Below are 11,554 nucleotides of genomic sequence, written 5' to 3' on the forward strand. Positions count from 1 at the left end.
CTATTTGCCAATTTAATATAAACGTGCATTAATTTCACCGAGATTTCGCACGTCCAAAACAACCTCAAATTGCAACGTTCACTTCCATTTTACTCGGTCAATCACTACCTATTCAACCGAGACCTGTGACCCATGTGTATTCCGACTCATGACCCGTGAATGAACCCGATTAACCCAACAATCACCCCCTTAATCGATTTATTCACGCCATTCTTCAACGCACCATTTCTGTCAACACACGCCTTCACCTTGACCCATATCGACCCTTCCCGGACACCCGACCTTCACCTCGGTCACGTCCAGAGCCGTCTTCAACTCGACCTATCCCGGACACCCCGGTCACTTCAGCCCGTCCAAAGTCGTTCACCCCCTGATCGTGATTTCACTATTCTGTCAAGCTCTTCCTTGATAAGCACACCTTGCGTATCAACCACCAACTAGACGCCTACCACCTGCACCGTCTTCGAGTCGCTAAACGAATATCTCAGCCACCCCGCTGTTTCGTTTCTACCGCGCTACACCCGTTGGTTTTTCTACCCAAAGAATTCTGCACCCCTTGCATTTCTTCTCCTAGGCTAGAAAGAGTATCTGACAACTAAAAACACGATCCCTTCTTCGTTCTTCGATCAACAAACTGGGTTGACAAGTCCGCTGATTTGGCCTGAATCTCGACTCGTCTCGGCTACCCTCTTGATCCGCTAGAACGTTAACCCTCAAAACCACCGACCTGCGATCACCTAGTTCTCTCCGATCACGGCTAATCTGTCACCTCCGATCACTGTACACCGGTAACCTCTGATCGCTGCAGCCTTTTCTTCCACGTTAATCACAACTAACAGCCACGAGACACACCGATGTTCACCCGTCACCCCCGTCTTCCAAACCGGTACTCTCCGCACAACAACGATTAACACGAACCACCTCCCGGTCTCCGTCTTCTGCTGTTACTAGCCTCCCGTGATTTGTGTGTAGCAACACCCCCTAGTTCCGACCCGAACCAGTAGCCAAAACCTATGATTGTCGACCCACCTACGGTTCCGCTGCAATGGCAGCCCGCACCCGAAGGCTTCTCCTCCCTACCGGACGGTCGACTCTCAAAACGGCCCTCGTTTAACCTTCGCTCTGATACCAATTGTTGGTTCAGGCACTGGTTAACAGACACAAACACACAGTGGAACCCAAACTGGTTCGACTCTTTGTATTAAGTGAAAACTGATTACAAGAGTTGTTATACTAAACTAACCTACTTGACCCTATTTACTTGGTCAAAACTATTTGCCAATTTAATATAAACGTGCATTAATTTCACCGAGATTTCGCACGTCCAAAACAACCTCAAATTGCAACGTTCACTTCCATTTTACTCGGTCAATCACTACCTATTCAACCGAGACCTGTGACCCATGTGTATTCCGACTCATGACCCGTGAATGAACCCGATTAACCCAACAATATCATCATCATCTTTGGCTCTCGTTCAATGTGTATCTATTCTTGAAGTCACTCTCCATGACATTGTAAAAATATGAAGATATTTTAGGAATCAACAGTCTACAATCTACAAAATTCCTATAAGCAATAAGGGCGTCTAGTACAGCCGATGATCATATATATGATTATTCACTCCAGACAAACTAATGATATACAGCGAACGTCCATTTGTTTAGCAAAATGTGCTGTTATACCATCCGGATGCTTGTTTGCCAGCATCGTTTCAGTATCCACGATGAACAATTGCCGCCCAAGAATTTACAATTATATTTTATTATTTTTATTTTTTAAAAGCAGATTAGTATTGGGCCCAATAATCCAAAGGTGAAGGGGGGTAAATTCTAAAGCGGTACCAGTATTTTAGGGTAAAAACCGGTAAATACCGGTACCGAACTAATAGCGAAAATGTTAAAAGTCTCACATAGTTGTATTTAAGCCTTAAAATTAAAAAAAAAAAGTCTGGTCTATCTAGAAGATGCAGTATAACTCTCGCATTTCATTCACTGATTCAAATTTTTAACCAGACATTTCTCCATGGCATTGTAAATATGAAGACATTTTAGGAACCTACAGTCTACAATCTATAAAAATCCTATAAGCAATAAGTGCGTCTAGTACAGCCGATGATCATATATATGATTATTCACTCCGGAGAAACTAATGATATTCAGCGGGCGTCATTTTGTTTAGCCCGCGATCAAAAAAAATGTGCAGTTATGCCATCTGGATGCTTGTTTGCCAGCATTGTTTCAATATGCACGATGAACAATTGCCACCCAAGAATTTACAATTATATTTTATTATTTTTATTTTTTAAAATCAAATTTGTATTGGGCCCAATAATCCAAATATCAAGTGGGATAAATTCTAACGTGGTACCGATATTTTAGGGTAAAAACCGGTAAATACTGGTAGCAAAAATGTTAAAAGTCGGTATCGAGATAAAGCTAAAACATTTCAAAGACATCTAACCACTATGTGGGTGTTTGGCATTTCTTCTCAAAATGACTTATTAACTTATATAAGTCATAAGTGAGAAGTCAGAAATTCTGACTTCTCAAAAATGACTTCTCACACACACAAAATCCTCTAAAATAAGCTAACACAAACACTCAAAAAACAACTTATTAACTTTTATAAGTTAATAAGTCATAAGTTGCTCCAAAATAAGCTAATCCAAACACCCCCTATGTCTAATCAGCCTTTGCAAAAGCTATTATTCATCAAAGCTAAACAAAACATGAAACAAATAACTAACCAATTGGTTCTTACTTCAGTACATAGAAAACCTATTCAGACTCCTAGTTCTTCATATTTCCTACTCACAGCAGCCTCTTCTTTCACTACATAAATATGAAAATGTCAAAACACATATAATAGCATAATAATAATGATAAAGTAAGGATGTATCTGCTAATAATCAAAGGAGTTGTGACAAAATGAGAATACACTATTTACAACGAATCCCCAAATATTTTGGGAATAAAATCAAAACCAACAGCAAATCAATTTACAACATTTCCTTCTAAATGCCTTTAAACCCATAATAAAAATCCTAAAACTGAAATAAGAAAAACCATACTGGAATTCATAAACTCTCAATTTAAGAACCAGAGTGAACCCTAAAACCAAAAGCATGCCCTAAATAAAACCCAATAAGAAGCAATTTTTAAAAACCAGTTGAAATTTTGGTGACTAAAAGTGTTGATAACTGGAAATTAAGGAACCATACCTGTAAGGAAGGAAGTCGTACAGAGCAAAGTGAAGAAGAAAAGGACTTAAAGTGTGTTGTGAAACCAAATACATGCAATGGAGAATCACATATGCGGACGTGTGTACACTGACGGACGTGGCACAACATACCAAGCGAGAGGGGAAAAAATAAGAGGCGAAAATGGAGGAAAAAAGGCTTTAAAGAATCGAACCTACGATGTTACAAAAACCAACATTCACAATTACCACCACACCAACACTAAATAACATGCTTAAGTTGAAGTAAAATGCTATTTATAATGAAACTAAAAAATGAAACTAAAGTACTATTCATCAAGCTTCACTAACCATATTTATATAATATAATTTATATAATATTGGTCTTTAATTCATTTAACTTGCGTTTGATAATTTTAAAAGCGGCGATACCATAATAAAGCAAACATACACCAATCAACTTCTATCCCAAGGTAGGTGTGAATGGTGGTTTAAATTTCACCCCATATGCTATAAATAGTGTAGGCTTATGGAGTTGTTTTTAAATTTGATATCATAAACCGGTATCGTCACGAACAAACTGATACTGATAGAAATTGAATTTCCATCGCATAGCTTGAAGAATCTCAATAGTAAACTAATAAAACCATACATATTTTATTTAATGGAAACTCATAGGCCATCTATAATTTTTTATTTTTTTTTTTTGGAAATATATACTTCATTTAAACCATAGGAACCCACTAATTTAACTATCAATAATCTATTCATACTTTGCTCTTTTATCGGAAAAAATACAAACAAATTCTCAAACACAAAACATAGAAACATTAAATAAGACAACATAAGACATAATATACTGCTATGTTTAGAAATATGAACATAAACACTATAAACATGTATCAAACGAGCTTTGCATCATATCATAGATACAAATATGTGTAAAATCATTTAACACCATTCATAAAGCTTTGTCACCTTCAAGAACCCCATAGCATGTTGTATGGCAAAAACAGCACATGAACAACTATCTCGTTTCGTGTAACCTAAAGTAGCACTTGTCACAGGATGTTTACAACGATCATCATGCCGAGCTAATACGATGGCTGATGTGCTTGCCAAACCTGTTGTCTTCGCGTTTAGGAGCCAAACCTAGCCTCAACACGTCATGCACCTCAATCACTTGTATTCTTCTCTGTCTCTTGGTCTTTTCTGCTTCCTTATAACTTTCTTGTATCTTTCTTTTAGTGGCTTCAAGTTTCTCTTCAACACTTTTCTTGTCCAAACTCGTTAACAAAACAACGGATTTTGTCGGCTTTTGCAACTTCATTGTTTCAACAGCAGCAGAAAGCTTCCGATGATCCATTGCGGTTGATTGTTTCTCCAAGACAACCATAGTTAATGGTTTCTTATGCTGTAACTCTGGTTCTTTAGGTTTTTTGTTTGTAACGTTAAACCGTGTCTGTCCCACTGGTTTCTCTATGGGTGGATATTTCTTGTTGCATTCACCACATTCTTCATCTTGAACAGCAGGCATATTATCATTACCAACCACCCATTCACCGACCATGCGTCTCCATGATCGGACAACCATCCTTGCAGTCTGCCTAACATCTTTTGATGCGTGATTCATAAGGCTGGTAACACTCACTCCGATCATGGATACCTCAAGAACCTTCATAGACACCACCATTTGTTTAAGCTTTGATAACAAGTCACACAAGACCGGTTCAGATTTATATCCACGGCTATTAAGAATGGCTTTGATCCTTGAAACTTCACCAATCATTCTTGCTTCGTCTTCTGTTTCACGAATACGATCAAGAAGGCCTTTAACTCTTAAAAACTCAGAGCCCATTTTTCAAAAAGTTTCGCGAATTTAAAATCACAAACTGGTCGAATTTAGGGAGAGAACTGCATGTGAGTAGTGTGTGGAGATATATAGATATATAAATGATACAGAATGATGATTGGTTACCAAGTTACCCTAATCTTGAATTGGAGATATGGATATATTTATTAAATACCACAATGTTAAGATATGGGTTCGGTAAATATTTATTATAAAATCTCAATAAAGATATTAAGTAAAAAAAATTACTATATTCTGTAGTCTGTAGTCATTTTTTCGCCCACAGTATGAATTGAGAAACTCACCTAACTTTTTTTCTTTCTAACCTAACAATAATACTACCTTATTCCCATTAAATGTGTCTTATTTTGAATTTTCAAAGTCTTTATTTATAAACTTTGACTTTAATTATATATTTTTTGTTATATAAAATTTGATGAAAATTAACCCGATAAAAACACTTGTAAAACACACTCAAATCTAACTTTCATCAAGTATTATCTAACACAAACAAAATTATATATTTAAGGTCAAAGTTTATAAATAAAGACTTTGAAAATTCAAAATAGGACACTTTTAATGGGACGAAGGGAGTATTATTTTTTTTACAATAAAATTAAATCTTTAAATGTAAAAAGTAAAAGAAAAAATCATTGAAATAAACTAGTACCGAATAAACTCTTGACAGCTAATATATGTTTTTATTCTTTTTTTTAAACTTAAACTTCCATTAAAACATGCACCTCCTCAAACCGAGGAAACCGCAAACAAAATTACAACATATACAACGGGTTATCATACCAGTCTTTCCACAATAAATTCTTAAAACTTGACCTACTTCTCAACCACAAGAACGTTAGGGACTTAACGTTCCCAACCACCTCTATAGCTTTAGTGTCTTTATCATTGAACCGCTGGTCGTTTCTCGCCTTCCAAATCACCCAACATGCCACCAAAATGATTCCGTGAATAATCCGTTTCCTTCTTTTATCTCCGCCAACAGTTTTGTATAACACTATTAAATCTTTAAATCCGAAAGCATATATAGGCTCCAGTCGGCACCACCGCCCAATCCTACTCCACACTTAAGTCGCGAACCAACATCCTGTAAATAAATGCTCCGTAGTCTCCGTATTGTAATTGCACATAATGCACACATCATTCTCAATAACAGCTCCTCTACAGGCCAATGCATCAGTCGTCGCAATCCTATCCAAAGCCGCTCTCCACGCGAATATATTGCTTTTCATGGGACCCAAGAAAGCCTCTTGAACTAAAACCCACTGTTGCTAATATTCTCGGCTGCAAGGTCTTTGACCGACTTCACAGAAAATATACCGTCTTTATCCCCCAACCATCTCCATTGATCATGCGCCTTTGTCACAGCCACTGCAGCTAATGCTTCATTACACTCGGCCCATTCAGCACTCAACTGCTGCGTATCTAACTGCCCAGCCCAACCAATCGCCCAACAACCCATATTACCCATTTGAGCCCAATTATCACGAACCCAACAATTTTTTTACACGCTAACCGAAAGAGATTCAGAAAATTATGTTTCAAAGTATCCGCAAACAACCACTGATCCAGCCAAAACCTTATACCTTCGCCACTACCAACTTCTCCTTTAAAATAGTCGCTTAAAGGTTTTCCTTGCTGCACCATCTTATCCGCATTTTTTACTATAGCTTTCCAACATCCAGCATTGTTCGGATTACACGGAAGAATCGGCCACCTCGCCTTTTGATGATGGCATAGTTTAATCACCTGCGTCCATAGCTTATCTTTTTTCAACTCGGAACCTCCAAACCCATTTGGCTAGAAGAGCCTCATTGGTATGTTGCAACCGACACAACCCCAACCCACCACTATTTTACGATTTCGTGACCGTATCCTAAGCGACCCAATGGATTTTGCCCCCATTTCCACTCGCATTCCACAAAAACCTTTTCATCTTTCGTTCCAGCTTATTGATAATAATTTTAGGCACCTTGTATAATGAAAAGTAGTAAATGGGCAAGCTTTCCATAACCGACTTTATAAGAGTGAGACTACCGCCTATCAATAACATATTCAACTTCCACAAAGCCAATCTAGAATCAAAAACTTCAATCACTTTCTTCCGATGTTTTCCTTTATTCATATTTGCACCAACTTTAACACCCAAATACTCAAACGGAATATCACCTTCACGACACCCTATCACCTTCGCCATGATAATCACTTCCTCCCTGGACACCCCGACCCCGTGTAAAGAAGACTTATACACATTTATTTTCAGCCCAGAACATATATAAAAGCATGTTAATAACCGTTTCAATCGCATGATATTCAAAGCCGACCACTTACCCAAAATCATCGCATCATCAGATAGAAAAGATGTGTGATTATCAAACCTTCTTTATCCATCTCAATACCTTTGAGTTCTTCAACTAGGCGGGCTTTTGAAATCATATGCGATAAGACCTCCATCACCAGAAGGAACAGAAATGGCGAAAGTGGGTCCCCTTGACGCAGGCCCTTCTCACAATTAAACTCAAAAGTTGGCGCACCGTTCTCTGGCAGATTGAAGAATTCCTTTAATCCACGAACACCATTTAGGAGGAAAACCCATCTGATCCATAATGGAAAGAAGAAGCTTCCAATTAACGTCGTCGTATGCCTTTACGAAATCCACCTTTATTAAAAACGCCGCTTTCTTCTTTCTTTTCAGCCAAGCTACAATTTCATTCACCATCATCAGCCCGTCTAAAATATATCTGTCTACACTGATTGAGTATCCGAAACAACATACCCAATAACCTTCTTGAGGCGCGCAGCTAAAACCTTGGAGATAACTTTGTTTATAATGTCCACCAGTGTGATTGGTCTAAAGTCTTTTAAACCAACCGGATTTCTTAACTTGGGAATAAGAGTGATAAACGCCGAACTACAACCATAGCTAATAACACCTGTATCATAAAAAAACAATTAGCAAATTAAAGAAATCTTCTTCCATGTAGCTCCAGAAGGTCTTCACAAATTTGAAATTAAAACCATTTGGACCCGTGGCTTTTTCTGACCCACAATCGAAAACTGCTCTTTTAATCTCTTCCTTAGTAAACAGAGAGATTAAACCACCCACTAAATCATTCAGAATACGCTTTAGCCTATCACAAATAATACCCGACTGATTATTAATCTGTTCTTTGAACAATTTACTGAAATGTCTCAACACCTCTCGTTTAACCACATTTGGCTCGGAAACCCATTCGCCATATATCATCAAACCTTGAATCGCATTGCTCGACCTCCTTTTATTAATGACACTTTGAAAAAACTTCGTATTGTTATCACCTAACGAAGCCCACTTTATTCTAGATCTTTGTTTCAAATCTCTAATATAAAAGTTTTCCAATTTCTCAATACCATGTTTACATTCTGCCCAAACCCATTGTTCATCCTCCTCCAACTCCCTATCCTCCATAATACATTCCATTTTATTTATCTCGACTTTCATATTATTCAATTCTTCTTTTTCTTTCGCAATAACAGAATCTCTCCATATCTTCAGCCCCACACGAAGAGCTTTAAATTTCTTAGATAGCGCAACATCCGACTTATCTTCCAAGAAACTCGTCTGAAGAATCTTGACCACCACATCTTCACATCCTCCCTCTCAAGCCAGGAATTGAACCATCTAAATGGTTAAGGTCCAAAATTCTTATTAACTGTTTTCAACAGAACAGGACAATGATCGGAACGCTCACGAGGTAAGGCACGACAATAAGCTTCAGGCAACCTGTTTAAAAAATCTGTACAAACCAGAATTCTATCTATTTTGCTCATTTTAAACCCGCTTCCCTTACCCGCCAAGAAAGTGAGCTTTCTACCTTTCATCTCATATTCATGTAATAACCCTTAATCAATAAAGTCGTTAAAATCTTGCGCTTCACGCCCTCTAAAACCTGTGTTTTTTCTCTCCTCCTGATTTCTAACAGAGTTGAAATCTCCAAGCAATATCCAAAAACCCATCAAAGTCGACCTTAAGTGCCCAAATCCGACCACAGTTTCCTCTTACTTCCCGCCTTTTAAGGCGCATAAACATAAACAATATTCAACATCGATCCATCTTCTATCAATTTCCCAGACGTAAGTAGAAAGTTTTTATTCTTTATCGACATATGTTTAGTGAACACCTTCTCATCCCATAAACTAAATAAACCCCCCGAACAACCTTCGACATCTACAAAATGATACCCAACATCATCCGACCCCCATAGAGAGCCAAACTTGAAATTCATACTATCTCTATGTTGGTATCATCGTCATCGGAAACCCAGGACCAGTCGGAACGGATCGAGTTGTGACCGCATATACAATCATTCTCAAACAAACGACAACTATCACAATACTTCATCATGAATCAAACTAACTGATTATTTGCAGAATGATAGTAAACTAACCGTATGAAACTGAATGAACTTGAACTTTGAATAATCACAAACTTTGAATACGGAACAATACACAAACTGAACTTTTATAGCGAAATTTTGCAGTACATGAAATCTGGAATGGAGCCGTGTATATATACGAGATGAACCAGTGCGTCTTCAACCGTTGTGTCTCTTCGCTGAAGAGATACGTCGTTTGCAAAATAACCGTACATTCGATTACAAGTATACTCGCACCGTTTCATCATTTGCACAGCCCAAACCCAACTTGTTAAACCTAATGGACTTCTAGTGTTTGACCCAATACATAACATATGGCCTCCGGCCCAAATACTAGACATAAACATAAAACAAATAAACTTGTTCGACCCATTACGAAACTAAAACAAATAATAAAAAACTACCGGCCCGAAACCGAATCGGATGGACTTGATTATCTTGATCTTCATTCACCGCCCTAAGCAAGAACATCCGAGTCTCCAGCCGTGATTACTCCTTGCGATTGTTGGTGACCTCTATCTTGACCACCACTTCATCGTCACTTGATTCTTCGAGCCAACCGCCGTTGTTGCTTGAATTTCCAGCCATGACATTTGCCTTTTTCCCACGCTCTTTCCTCATGTAGTCGAAGTACCATTCGACTAGTTCCAAATAGTAGATGTAGGCAACCTTGACTTCATATGCATCATCCGGTTCAAAACCGTATTTGGCCGCAATCACATCCCATAAGTTCTTTTCCATTACTTCCTTGAATCCTCCGTTATGCTTAACAATTTAATGTAACAAAATGAGACTAAGGTCTCGGCCATCAATCAACTCGGGTGGCATTGCTTTTTCACATACGATTCCAAGAAAATCCGTAATAAACCAAATCAAGATTTCTTCGAATGGAGCATCGAAAAACTTTTGGTGATTTTTTAATTCTTCGTGTAAAGTTATGAGATCTCCTGGTTCTACACAATTTTCCATAATCATGTTCCTTTCGATGACGTCTTCCTCGAGTTGTGAGAGAATTAACGCTCGTTCCCGGAGCGTTTCTTTTAATTCACACGGATTATCCTTTTCACCTTCAATGTAAATTAAAAGCGCCTTCTTTGCTTTCTTGGAATACACAATTTCTTTCTTTCTTGCCCTCGAACTTTCACCGTACACCCTTTTCTTGTTCCTTTCCTTTTCGAATTCCCTTTCGTAGTAATCACCCAAACATTCTTGGAATTCCTTCTTTTCTTTCTTGTAACCGTTGTCAACGCCAAGATTATCATAAAACGTGTTGAGATAATCTTGTTCTAAATCAACCTCCAACTTATCTTCATAAATGTCGAACCCTTTCGAGCGACTTCCAAACATCTTCTTTAATAGACATGTATCCCCCATTGTAACCGTTTCTATCCCTTGAAACAAAAGTTGTTCTAGACTTAACACGTTCTTGTCTAGACTAGGAGCGTAACTTACACATGGGATCGTTTTGTCTTTGCCATCCACCGAGACTCTAACTTCTCCAATACCATGCACAAACGAGAAATCTTTCCTACTCTCGTTTGTCACTACCCCAAAGTGCCTCTTGAAACATTTGAACACATTCCGGTTTCCCGTCATGTATGTTTTGTATGTAGGATCAACAACCCATATCGAATCCCATTTACCGCCACACGTATCCTTAACCACATAATCACTTTCAATTGGTAATGGCGATAAATTAATATACTTACTTGGGCAAATCGAGGCGATATGACCAAATTGCTTGCACTTGAAGCAACGAATTCCCGGTTTCCTTGGCCTTCCCACCGGTGCATTTGCCTTCTTACCGGACATCTTCACGAACCCCTTTGGAACCATTTTCTTTGGAAACTTCTTTACCGGTGACTTCCCGGTTCGTATGGTTGGCTTCCCCTGCGCGTACTCATCCATCTCTTCCGCCGCCCGGCCGCACTTTCCACTACGAACAACATCTTCACCGTAATCGGTTTCAACCGATTTTCCCTTGTCTCCACATACCCGGTTCCCATCATGATCACAACCCTTTCCGGTTCCTGTTAAACCTTTGGCTCTGATACCAATGTTGGTATCA

The 11,554-nt window shown here is 38.5% G+C and overlaps 1 protein-coding gene across 1 annotated transcript; it reads right to left on the reverse strand.

Annotated features, from left to right (window-relative positions):
- Window positions 1–7,698: 7,698 nt before the first annotated feature.
- Window positions 7,699–8,519, reverse strand: LOC110898626. Its single transcript, XM_022145442.1, has 3 exons — window positions 8,090–8,519; window positions 7,848–8,004; window positions 7,699–7,771 (listed from the first exon to the last, which is right to left on the reverse strand). The coding sequence occupies exons 1-3, from the start codon at window positions 8,517–8,519 to the stop codon at window positions 7,699–7,701; spliced, it is 660 nt and encodes a 219-aa protein (XP_022001134.1).
- Between the last annotated feature and the right edge of the window lie 3,035 nt (window positions 8,520–11,554).

This window comes from Helianthus annuus, chromosome 13 (genome assembly GCF_002127325.2).
Source record: "Helianthus annuus cultivar XRQ/B chromosome 13, HanXRQr2.0-SUNRISE, whole genome shotgun sequence".
Lineage (NCBI taxonomy): Eukaryota > Viridiplantae > Streptophyta > Magnoliopsida > Asterales > Asteraceae > Helianthus > Helianthus annuus.